Source organism: Dendropsophus ebraccatus, chromosome 10 (assembly GCF_027789765.1).
Source record: "Dendropsophus ebraccatus isolate aDenEbr1 chromosome 10, aDenEbr1.pat, whole genome shotgun sequence".
Lineage (NCBI taxonomy): Eukaryota > Metazoa > Chordata > Amphibia > Anura > Hylidae > Dendropsophus > Dendropsophus ebraccatus.
The window spans coordinates 5932219-5945235 of NC_091463.1; the positions used below are offsets into that span (position 1 = coordinate 5932219).

The following is a 13017-nucleotide window of genomic DNA, read 5'->3' on the forward strand; positions in this document are numbered from 1 at the left end:
CTCTTAGCCACGCCTCTTTTCTGAACCCCTTTGCATTTCTAGCAGACTGTTTTGCGCTCTTAGCCACGCCTCTTTTCTGAACCCCTTTGCATTTCTAGCAGACTGTTTTGCGCTCTTAGCCACGCCCCTTTTCTGAACCTCTTTGCATTTCTAGCAGACTGTTTTGCGCTCTTAGACACGCCCCTTTTCTAAAGCTGCTGCATTTCTAGCAGACTGTTTTATGCTCTTAGCCACGCCCCTTTTCTGAATCTGCTGCATTTCTAGCAGACTGTTTTGCGCTATTAGACACGCCCCTTTTCTAAATCTGCTGCATTTCTAGCAGACTGTTTTATGCTCTTATCCACGCCCCTTTTCTGAATCTGCTGCATTTCTAGCAGACTGTTTTGCGCTCTTAGACACGCCCCTTTTCTAAACCTGCTGCATTTCTAGCAGACTGTTTTATGCTCTTAGCCACGCCCCTTTTTTGAACCCCCTTTGCATTTCTAGCAGACTGTTTCGCGCTCTTAGCCACGCCCCTTTTTTGAACCCCCTTTGCATTTCTAGCAGACTGTTTTGCGCTCTTAGACACGCCCCTTTTCTGAACCTGCCGCATTTTGTTCAGAAGCATCAGAGAGAATGAAGAGATCCCTCCAGACGATGATCAGACACGAAACCTGGACAGCTCGCTCCCCCTCCCTCCCTTGTCCACAAAACCTCCAATCAGTTACAGGATTGACCTCTGATGCCGATCAATACCCAGCTCTCCCCCGCAGCTCACGCTGCAAAGATCCCACGCATATTCTGCATCTAGAACTGGAGGGAAGTCAGAATTCCTATAGAGCAAGGCTGTAATGACTACAACGTGCTCCACGGAGCTCATCAGCATGGAGGAAGAGAACTCAGGGGCATCAAAGGAATCTAGAACCCTCTCCATACAGGTCCTCACCATGGAGGAAGAGAACTCAGGAGCATCTAGAACGTACAGCAGTCTAGGTATCTAGAACCCTCTCCATACAGGTCCTCACCATGGAGGAAGAGAACTCAGGAGCATCTAGAACGTACAGCAGTCTAGGTATCTAGAACCCTCTCCATACAGGTCCTCACCATGGAGGAAGAGAACTCAGGAGCATCTAGAACGTACAGCAGTCTAGGTATCTAGAACCCTCTCCATAGAGGTCCTCAGCATGGAGGCTTCACAGAACAGAAACTTTATATATACAAGAGAAGAAGCTAGAACTTTCTGCCCAAAGCTCCAAGGCATCTAGGGAGAGGTGAGCCAACTTGCCCAAAGTTTAAGTTTGCACAGAATCCCTCTGCCTGGAGAAGGTGGATGCAGCCCAAGGACTGCTAGTTGGTTCCTTTCTACTTTTGGCCATACAGCGCCCCATAGTGGACGGATCTGGAACCTCTAGCTTGGATCTCATCAGAATATATAAGTGCTCCTCAGTGGGCATGCTGAAACCTCCTGAGCAGCGCTCCTATTAATATATATAAGGCCTCTTCAGTGTACAAGAATATTCTCGCCTGTTCAAAAAATTTAAGCCAAAATTTGGGAAAAGATATAAATAGAGGGTGCATCAGATCCAATCAATGGGATGAATGTGACCGAGCCCAATGCAGAACTCCCTGCACTGATCTATAACTATATATACCCTGGTAAATACAGCTCCTCAGTGTCAGTCAGGATAAATTCCAGACAAATCCCCATGGTAGAAGAACCTCCTGGACTCCCTGCACCCATCTCCATGGTAGAAGAACCTCCTGGACTCCCTGCACCCATCTCCATGGTAGAAGAACCTCCTGGACTCCCTGCACACATCTCCATGGTAGAAGAACCTCCTGGACTCCCTGCACACATCTCCATGGTAGAAGAACCTCCTGGACTCCCTGCACCCATCTCCATGGTAGAAGAACCTCCTGGACTCCCTGCACACATCTCCATGGTAGAAGAACCTCCTGGACTCCCCGCACACATCTCCATGGTAGAAGAACCTCCTGGACTCCCTGCACCCATCCCCATGGTAGAAGAACCTCCTGGACTCCCTGCACCCATCTCCATGGTAGAAGAACCTCCTGGACTCCCTGCACACATCTCCATGGTAGAAGGACCTCCTGGACTCCCTGCACACATCTCCATGGTAGAAGAACCTCCTGGACTCCCTGCACACATCTCCATGGTAGAAGAACCTCCTGGACTCCCTGCACACATCTCCATGGTAGAAGAACCTCCTGGACTCCCTGCACACATCTCCATGGTAGAAGAACCTCCTGGACTCCCTGCACACATCTCCATGGTAGAAGAACCTCCTGGACTCCCTGCACACATCTCCATGGTAGAAGAACCTCCTGGACTCCCTGCACACATCTCCATGGTAGAAGAACCTCCTGGACTCCCTGCACCCATCTCCATGGTAGAAGAACCTCCTGGACTCCCTGCACACATCTCCATGGTAGAAGAACCTCCTGGACTCCCTGCACACATCTCCATGGTAGAAGGACCTTCTGGACTCCCTGCACCCATCTCCATGGTAGAAGAACCTCCTGGACTCCCTGCACACATCTCCATGGTAGAAGAACCTCCTGGACTCCCTGCACACATCTCCATGGTAGAAGAACCTCCTGGACTCCCTGCACACATCTCCATGGTAGAAGAACCTCCTGGACTCCCTGCACACATCTCCATGGTAGAAGAACCTCCTGGACTCCCTGCACACATCTCCATGGTAGAAGAACCTCCTGGACTCCCTGCACACATCTCCATGGTAGAAGAACCTCCTGGACTCCCTGCACACATCTCCATGGTAGAAGAACCTCCTGGACTCCCTGCACCCATCTCCATGGTAGAAGAACCTCCTGGACTCCCTGCACACATCTCCATGGTAGAAGAACCTCCTGGACTCCCTGCACACATCTCCATGGTAGAAGGACCTTCTGGACTCCCTGCACCCATCTCCATGGTAGAAGAACCTCCTGGACTCCCTGCACACATCTCCATGGTAGAAGAACCTCCTGGACTCCCTGCACACATCTCCATGGTAGAAGAACCTCCTGGACTCCCTGCACACATCTCCATGGTAGAAGAACCTCCTGGACTCCCTGCACACATCTCCATGGTAGAAGAACCTCCTGGACTCCCTGCACACATCTCCATGGTAGAAGAACCTCCTGGACTCCCTGCACCCATCTCCATGGTAGAAGAACCTCCTGGACTCCCTGCACACATCTCCATGGTAGAAGGACCTGGACTCCCTGCACACATCTCCATGGTAGAAGGACCTCCTGGACTCCCTGCACACATCTCCATGGTAGAAGAACCTCCTGGACTCCCTGCACCCATCTCCATGGTAGAAGAACCTCCTGGACTCCCTGCACCCATCTCCATGGTAGAAGAACCTCCTGGACTCCCTGCACACATCTCCATGGTAGAAGAACCTCCTGGACTCCCTGCACACATCTCCATGGTAGAAGAACCTGGACTCCCTGCACACATCTCCATGGTAGAAGAACCTCCTGGACTCCCTGCACACATCTCCATGGTAGAAGAACCTCCTGGACTCCCTGCACACATCTCCATGGTAGAAGAACCTCCTGGACTCCCTGCACACATCTCCATGGTAGAAGAACCTCCTGGACTCCCTGCACACATCTCCATGGTAGAAGAACCTGGACTCTGCATCGTGCTTCCATCACCTCCATGTCACAGGTGATATGGGGCTCTACACATTGTATATGGTTTTCTTTCCTATGTATCATCACTTGCAGTCCTATGTAACACCACAGATAACACAGTAATATCTCTGTGTACAGATAATGTAGTAGTCACCTGCAGTCCTATGTAACAGCACAGATAACACAGTGATATCTCTGAGTACAGATAATGTAGTAGATGTCACCTGCAGTCCTATGTAAGACCACAGATAACACAGTGATATCTCTGAGTACAAATAATGTAGTAGATGTCACCTGCAGTCCTATGTAACACCACAGATAACACACTGATATCTCTGAGTACAGATAATGTAGTAGTCACTTGCAGTCCTATGTAACAGCACAGATAACACAGTGATATCTCTGAGTACAGATAATGTAGTAGTCACCTGCAGTCCTATGTAACACCACAGATAACACAGTGATATCTCTGAGTACAGATAATGTAATAGTCACCTGCAGTCCTATGTAACAGCACAGATAACACAGTGATATCTGAGTACAGATAATGTAGTAGACGTCACCTGCAGTCCTATGTAATAGCACAGATAACACAGTGATATCTCTGAGTACAGATAATGAAGTAGATGTCACCTGCAGTCCTATGTAATAGCACAGATAACACAGTGATATCTTTGAGTACAGACAATGTAGTAGATGTCACTTGCAGTCCTATGTAACACCACAGATAACACAGTAATATCTCTGAGTACATATAATGTAGTAGTCACCTGCAGTCCTATGTAACACCACAGATAACACAGTAATTTCGCTGAGTACAGATAATGTAGTAGTCACCTGCAGTCCTATGTAACACCACAGATAACACAGTAATTTCACTGAGTACAGATAATGTAGTAGTCACCTGCAGTCCTATGTAACACCACAGATAACACAGTGATATCTCGGAGTACAGATAATGTAGTAGATGTCACCTGCAGTCCTATGTAACACCCCAGTGATATCTCTTGGAGTACAGATAATGTAGTAGATGTCACTTGCAGTCCTATGTAACAGCACAGATAACAGTGATATCTCTGAGAACAGATAATGTAGTAGTCACCTGCAGTCCTATGTAACAGCACAGATAACAGTGATATCTCTGAGTACAGATAATGTAGTAGTCACCTGCAGTCCTATGTAACACCACAGATAACACAGTGCTATCTCTGAGTACAGATAATGTAGTAGATGTCACCTGCAGTCCTATGTAACAGCACAGATAACACAGTGATATCTCTCGGAGTACAGATAATGTAGTAGATATTTCCTGCAGTCCTATGTAACACCACATATAACAAAGTGATATCTCTGAGTACAGATAATGTAGTATAGTATATATTTCCTGCAGTCCTATGTAACACCATAGAAAACATACGGCATGACTATGAGTTGCACCCAAAAATAACAATACATCCGGCTCTGCTATATCTGTGCTTAGTTAGTGGACAGGTATAATCTCTTACCTGGGACTTCTCCTGAACCGCGTCCTCCATTTGTGAGGAGCCTCCGATATTTTTCCACCGATCACTTCCCATGGTCGGCTGTCAGGATGAAGAGAAGCTGTGTTATTTATCACACTACTACTACTCCCATCATCTTCTCTACATAGGACACCTAAGCCTGCACTTCAGCACCCTGGACAGGGACAGCGGCGGCGGCGGCTCTGCTCTCTGCATGGCAGCACAGATGTAGCAGAGCCGGCTGCTCACAGATCCTTAGACTCTTGGTGGAGCTTTATGTGTGATCAGAAATCTTACAGTGTAAGAACAGGATCGGCTCTGCTACATCTGCAGCCAGCTCTCCCCAGCACCTCAGTCTGCAGGTAGCACATTATTACTTCACCAGCACTTGACATCTCACAATCAATAGAAATGAGTGAAGCTGCAGGTGGAGACGAGCGCACCCATACCAAGGGGCAAAGCACCACACTGTGCACTCACTGTATATATATATATATATATATATATATATATATATATATATATATATATCAGAGGCAGAAGAGTATACAGAATATAACATGCCAGATATATAGTGATGGAGATGATAATTGTAACACCAGGACTAATACAGGGGAGACCAGGAAGATGGATAGATAGATAGATAGATAGATAGATAGATAGATAGATAGATAGATAGATAGGAGATAGATAGATAGATAGATAGGAGATAGATAGATAGATAGATAGATAGATAGATAGAGAGATAGGAGATAGATAGATAGATAGATAGGAGATAGATGATAGATAGATAGATAGATAGATAGATAGATAGATAGATAGATAGATAGGAGATAGATAGATAAATAGATAGATAGATAGATAGATAGATAGATAGATAGGAGATAGATAGATAGATAGATAGATAGATAGGAGATTGATAGATAGATGATAGATAGATAGATAGATAGATAGGAGATAGATAGATAGATAGATAGATAGGAGATAGATAGATAGAAATATAGATAGATAGATAGATAGATAGATAGATAGATAGATAGATAGGAGATAGATAGATAGAAATATAGATAGATAGATAGATAGATAGATAGATAGATAGATAGATAGGAGATAGATAGATAGATAGATAGATAGGAGATAGATAGATAGATAGATAGATAGATAGATAGATAGATAGGAGATAGGAGATAGATAGATAGATAGATAGATAGATAGATAGATAGATAGATAGATAGATAGGAGATAGATAGATAGATAGGAGATAGATAGATAGATAGATAGATAGATAGATAGATAGGAGATAGATAGATAGATAGATAGATAGGAGATAGATAGGAGATAGATAGATAGATAGATAGATAAGAGATAGATAGATAGGAGATAGATAGGAGATAGATAGATAATAGATAGATAGATAATAAATAGATAGATAGATAGATAGGAGATAGATAGATAATAGATAGATAGATAGAAGATAGATAGATAGGAGATAGATAGATAGATAGATAGATAGAAGATAGATAGATAGGAGATAGATAGATAGATAGATAGATAGAAGATAGATAGGAGATAGATAGATAGATAGATAGATAGATAGATAGATAGATAGATAGAAGATAGATAGATAGATAGATAGATAGATAGATAGATAGATAGATAGATAGGAGACAGATAGATAGTAGATAGATAGATAGATAGATAGGAGATAGATAAATAGATAGATAGATAGGAGATAGATAGGAGATAGATAGATAGATAGATAGATAGATAGATAGATAGGAGATAGATAAATAGATAGATAGATAGATAGGAGATAGATAGATAGGAGATAGATAGATAGATAGATAGATAGAAGATAGATAGATAGATAGATAGATAGGAGATAGATAAATAGATAGATAGATAGATAGGAGATAGATGGATAGGAGATAGATAGGAGATAGATAGGAGATAGATAGATAGATAGGAGATAGATAAATAGGAGATAGATAGATAGATAGATAGATAGATAGATAGATAGATAGATAGGAGATAGATAGATAGATAGATAGATAGATAGAGAGATAGGAGATAGATAGATAGATAGATAGATAGATAGGAGATAGATAGATAAATAGATAGATAGATAGATAGGAGATAGATAGATAGATAGATAGATAGATAGATAGATAGGAGATTGATAGATAGATGATAGATAGATAGATAGATAGATAGATAGGAGATAGATAGATAGATAGATAGATAGATAGATAGATAGGAGATTGAAGATAGATAGAAAAATAGATAGGAGATAGATATTCTCACCTGGACTTCTTATGCCCATATACAACTTCAGCCCCCTCCCTACATTACTTGGTTTGGCAGCTACTGAGACCTTTCAGCCAGAACAGTGCAATGATAATCCTGCACTGTCCCCCCTCTCCTGCACTGTCCCCTGTCCCCCCTCTCCTGCACTGTCCCCTGTCCCCCCTCCCCTGCACTGTCCCCTGTCCCCCCTCTCCTGCACTGTCCCCTGTCCCCCCTCTCCTGCACTGTCCCCTGTCCCCCCTCCCCTGCACTGTCCCCTGTCCCCCCTCCCCTGCACTGTCCCCTGTCCCCCCTCTCCTGCACTGCCCTTCCTCTCCTGCACTGTCCCCTGTCCCCCCTCCCCTGCACTGTCCCCTGTCCCCCCTCTCCTGCACTGCCCATCCTCTCCTGCACTGTCCCCTGTCCCCCCTCCCCTGCACTGTCCCCTGTCCCCCCTTCCCTGCACTGTCCCTTCCTTTCCTGCACTGTCCCCTGCCCCCTCTCCTGCACTGTCCCCTGTCCCCTCTCTCCTGCACTGTCCCTTTCTCCTGCACTGTCCCCTTCCCCCCCTCCCCTGCACTGTCCCCCCTTCCCTGCACTGTCCCTTCCTCTCCTGCACTGTCCCCTGCCCCCTCTCCTGCACTGTCCCCTGTCCCCCCTCTACTGCACTGTCCCCTTCTCCTGCACTATCCCCTGTCCCCCCTTCCCTGCACTGTCCCCCCTTCCCTACACTGTCCCCACCTCTCCTGCACTGCGCCTCCCTCTCCTGCACTGTCCCCTTCTCCTGCACTATCCCCTGTCCCCCCTTCCCTGCACTGTCCCCACCTCCTGCACTGCCCCCCCTCTCCTGCACTGTCCCCTCTCTCCTGCACTGTCCCCTGTCCCCCCTCCACTGCACTGTCCCCTCTCTCCTACACTGCCCCCCTCTCCTGCACTGTCCCCTGCCCCCTCTCCTGCATTGTCCCCTGTCTTTCCTGCACTGCACCCCCTCTTCTGCACTGTCCCCTGTCCCCCCCTCTCCTGCACTGTCCCCTTTCTCTCCTGCACTGTCCCCTGTCCCCACTTTCCCTCCTGCAGTGTCCCCTGTACCCCCCTCTCCTGTCTTCTGTCCCCCCTCTCCTGCACTGTCCCCCCTCCCCTGCACTGTCCCCACTCTCCTGCACTGTCCCCTGCCCCCCCTCTCCTGCACTGTCCCCTTTCTCTCCTGCCCCCCCCCCCCCTGTCCCCACTCTCCCTCCTGCACTGTCCCCTGTACCCCCCTCTCCTGTCTTCTGTCCCCCCTCTCCTGCACTGTCCCCCCTTCCCTGCACTGTCCCCACTCTCCTGCACTGTCCCCTGTCCCCAATCCCCTGCACTGTCCCCTGTCTCTCCTGCACTGTCCCCCCTCTCCTGCACTGTCCCCCCTCTCCTGAACTGTCCCCTTTCTCTCCTGCACTGTCCCCTGTACCCCCCTCTCCTGTCTTCTGTCCCCTTTCTTTCCTGCACTGTCCCCTGTCCCCCCTCTCCTGCACTGTCCCCTTTCTCTCCTGCACTGTCCCCTGTACCCCCTTCTCCTGTCTTCTGTCCCCTGTCTCTCATGCACTGTCCCCGTCCCCCCTCTCCTGCACTGTCCCCTGCCCCCCTCTCCTGCACTGTCCCCTGCCCCCCTCTCCTGCAGTCCCCTGCCGCCCTCTCCTGTCTTGTCCCATTTCTCACCTGCACTGTCCCCCCTCTCCTGCACTGTCCCCTGTGTCTCCTGCACTGTCCCCTGTCCCCCCTCTCCTGCACTGCCCCCCTCTCCTGCACTGTCCCCTGCCCCCTCTCCTGCACTGTCCCCCCTCTCCTGCACTGTCCCCTGTCCCCCCTCTCCTGCACTGTCCCCCCTCTCCTGCACTGTCCCCTGCCCCCCCTCTCCTGCACTGTCCCCTGCCCCCTCTCCTGCACTGTCCCCTGTCCTCCCCTTTCCTGCACTGTCCCCCCTCTCCTTCACTGTCCCCTGCCCCCCCTCTCCTGCACTGTCCCCTGCCCCCTCTCCTGCACTGTCCCCTGTCCCCCCTCTCCTTCACTGTCCCCTGCCCCCCCTCTCCTGCACTGTCCCCTGTCCCCCCTCTCTACCTCCTGCACTGTCCCTCATCTTCAGGTCCAGTCTCTCCCGGTCCCCCCTCTTCTCGTCCTCTCTCTCCATTATCCCCTGGTTCCCCCTCTCCCGGTCCCCTATCCCCTCGGCCCCTCCTCTTCTGGTTCCCCCTTTCCCGGTCCCCTATACCCTCGGCCCTCCCCCCCTTCTGGTTCCCCCTCTCTCGGTTCCCCCCTCTCCCCTGGTTCCCCCTTGGCCCTCCCTCTTCTGGTTCCCCCTCTCCCCTGGTTCCCCCCGTCCCCCTCTTTTGGTTCCCCCGGTCCCCCCTCTTCTGGTTCCCCCTCGGCCCTCCCTCTTCTGGTTCCCTCTCCCCTGGTTCCCCCCGTCCCCCTCTTTTGGTTCCCCCTCTCCCCTGGTTCCCCCGGTCCCTCCTCTTCTGGTTCCACCGGTCCCCCTCTTCTGGTAACCCAAGTCCCTCCTCTCCTGGTTCCCCCTCTCCCCTGGTTCCACCCGTCCCCCTCTTTTGGTTCCCCCTCTCCCCTGGTTCCACCCGTCCCCCTCTTTTGGTTCCCCCTCTCCCCTGGTTCCCCCCTCTCCTGGTTCCCCCCGGTCCCCCCTCTCCTGGTTCCTCCGGTCCCCCCTCTCCTGGTTCCCCCTCTCCCCTGGTTCCCCCAGCCCCCCTCTCCCCTGGTTCCCCCCGTCCCCCCTCTCCTGGTTCCCCCTGACCCCCTCTTCTGATTCCCCCGGTCCCCCTTCTCCTGGTTCCCCCCCGTCCCCCTCTTTTGGTTCCCCCTCTCCCCTGGTTCCCCCCGTCCCCCTCTCCTGGTTCCCCCGGTCCCCCTCTTCTGGTTCCCCCTCTCACCTGGTTCCCCCCGTCCCCCTCTCCTGGTTCCCCCGGTCCCCCTCTTCTGGTTCCCCCTCTCACCTGGTTCCCCCCGTCCCCCTCTTTTGGTTCCCCCTCTCCCCTGGTTCCCCCGATCCCTCCTCTTCTGGTTCCACCGGTCCCCCTCTTCTGGTAACCCAAGTCCCTCCTCTCCTGGTTCCCCCTCTCCCCTGGTTCCACCCGTCCCCCTCTTTTGGTTCCCCCTCTCCCCTGGTTCCACCCGTCCCCTTCTTTTGGTTCCCCCTCTCCCCTGGTTCCAACCTCTCCTGGTTCCCCCCGATCCCCCCTCTCCTGGTTCCTCCGGTCCCCTCTCTTCTGGTTCCCCCTCTCCCCTGGTTCCCCCAGCCCCCCTCTCCCCTGGTTCCCCCCGTCCCCCCTCTCCTGGTTCCCCCTGACCCCCTCTTCTGGTTCCCCCGATCCCCCTTCTCCTGGTTCCCCCCGGTCCCCCTCTTTTGGTTCCCCCTCTCCCCTGGTTCCCCCTCTCACCTGGTTCCCCCCGTCCCCCTCTCCTGGTTCCCCCGATCCCCCTCTTCTGGTTCCCCCTCTCACCTGGTTCCCTCGTCCCCCTCTCCTGATTCCCCCGGTCCCCCTCTTCTGGTTCCCCCTATTCCCTGGTCCCCCCCCCCCCAGGTCCCCCTCTCCTGGTTCCCCCCGGTCCTCTCTCCCCTGGTTCCCCCCGGTCCCTGTCCCCTGGTTCCCCCCGGTCCCCCCTCTTCTGGTTCCCCCCGCTCCCCCCTCTCCTGGTTCCCCCTATCCCCTGGTTCCCCCCCCCCCCCGGTCCCCCCTCTCCTGGTTCCCCCTATCCCCTGGTTCCCCCCCCCCCCCCGGTCCCCCCTCTCCTGGTTCCCCCTGGTCCCCCTCTTCTTGTTCCCCCTCTCCCCTGGTTCCCCCCTCTTCTGGTTCCCCCAGGTCCCCCCTCTTCTGGTTCCCCGGTCCCCCTCTTTTGGTTCCCCCTATCCCCTGCTTCCCCTCGGTCCCCCTCCCCTGGTTCCCCCCCGTCCCCTTCCCCTGGTTCCCCCTATCCCCTGGTTTCCCCTATCCCCCCTCTCCTGGTTCCTCACGGTCCCCCTCTTTTGGTTCCCCCTCTCCCCTGGTTCCCCCCGATCCCCCTCTTCCCTGGTCCCCCCTCTTCTGGTTCCCCCCGGTCCCCCTCTTCTGGTTCCCCCCGGTCCCCCTCTTCTGGTTCCCTCCGGTCCCCCTCTTCTGGTTCCCCCCGGTCCCCCTCTTCTGGTTCCCCCAGGTCCCCCTCTTCTGGTTCCCCCTCTCCCCGGGTCCCCCTCTTCTGGTTCCCCCTCTTCCCTGGTTCCCCCGGTCCCCCTCTTCCCTGGTTCCCCCCGGTCCCCCTCTTCTAGTTCCCCCTCTCCCCGGGTCCCCCTCTTCTGGTTCCCCCTCTTCCCTGGTTCCCCCGGTCCCCCTCTTCTGGTTCCCCCTCTTCCCTGATTCCCCCGGTCCCCCTCTTCTGGTTCCCCCTCTTCCCTGGTACCCCCCCCGGTCCCCCTCTTCTGGTTCCCCCTCTTCCCTGGTTCCCCCCCGGTCCCCCTCTTCCCTGGTTCCCCCCGGTCCCCCTCTTCTGGTTCCCCCTCTCCCCGGGTCCCCCTCTTCTGGTTCCCCCTCTTCCCTGGTTCCCCCGGTCCCCCTCTTCTGGTTCCCCCTCTTCCCTGGTTCCCCCCCCCGGTCCCCCTCTTCTGGTTCCCCCTCTTCCCTGGTTCCCCCCCCGGTCCCCCTCTTCTGGTTCCCCCTCTTCCCTGGTTCCCCCCCGGTCCCCCTCTTCTGGTTCCCCCTCTCCCCTGGTTCCCCCTGTCCCCCTCTTCTGGTTCCCCCTCTTCCCTGGTTCCCCCCCCCCCCGGTCCCCCTCTTCTGGTTCCCCCTCTCCCCTGGTTCCCCCTGTCCCCCTCTTCCCTGGTTCCCCCTCTTCCCTGGTTCCCCCCCCCCCCCCCTCCCCCGGTCCCCCTCTTCTGGTTCCCCCGGTCCCCCTCTTCTGGTTCCCCCTCTCCTCTGGTTCCCCCTGTCCCCCTCTTCCCTGGTCCCCCCTCTTCTGGTTCCCCCGGTCCTCTATCCCCTGCTTCCCCTCGGTCCCGCTCCCGTACGGCAGAACTTCTCCGGTAATCCCCGCAGCCTCAGCAGATAATTCACAAATCTCTAATCTGCTTCCCGTGGATTCGAGGAGAAGAGAGGAGGGGGAGTCCCGGGGTACAGGGGGGGAGTCCCGGGGTACAGGGGGGGAGTCCAGGGGTACAGGGGGGAGTCCCGGGGTACAGGGGGGGAGTCCCGAGGCATCCGGGAGATGAGAGGTGAGGGGGATCCAGGATACCGGCACAGGAGCTCCCGCCGGCTCCGCTGATCCGCTGCCGGAGAATGCTGCAGCCCCGATCCCGGCTCCTCCGCCGCCCGGTGCCGGTGTGCGGGCAGTGCGGGGCCGGGACTCACCTCAGCTCCGGGGAGATGCGTCCTCCATCCGCGCTGCCTGATCTGTCCCAGTCCGGGCGGCTACACATGCGGCTCCCTCCGGGTAGGGGGCAGTACAGCCGAGCGGAGAGGAGAGAGCTGTCACTTACCGAGAGCGGAGGACGCGCCGCCATGTAGCAGAGCCGAGTGTGTGCTTAACCCCTCACCTGCCGACTGTGCGTGTACGGAGAGCGCTA

The 13017-nt window shown here is 53.6% G+C and overlaps 1 protein-coding gene across 8 annotated transcripts in view; it reads right to left on the bottom strand.

Moving 5' to 3' along the window:
• FIBCD1 (fibrinogen C domain containing 1) overlaps window positions 1–13017 on the bottom strand; it is a 275844-nt gene that overhangs the window by 51393 nt on the left and 211434 nt on the right. For 6 of the 8 annotated variants that reach the window (XM_069985750.1, XM_069985749.1, XM_069985748.1 and 3 more), the window contains one exon: window positions 5154–5231. In XM_069985750.1, the coding sequence (XP_069841851.1) occupies window positions 5154–5225 (72 nt within the window). In that variant the 5' untranslated portion in view covers window positions 5226–5231. Of the gene's footprint in view, window positions 1–5153; window positions 5232–7454; window positions 7528–12802; window positions 13016–13017 lie in introns of those variants that run through there. The other 2 variants (XM_069985754.1, XM_069985755.1) reach the window with 2 other exon arrangements.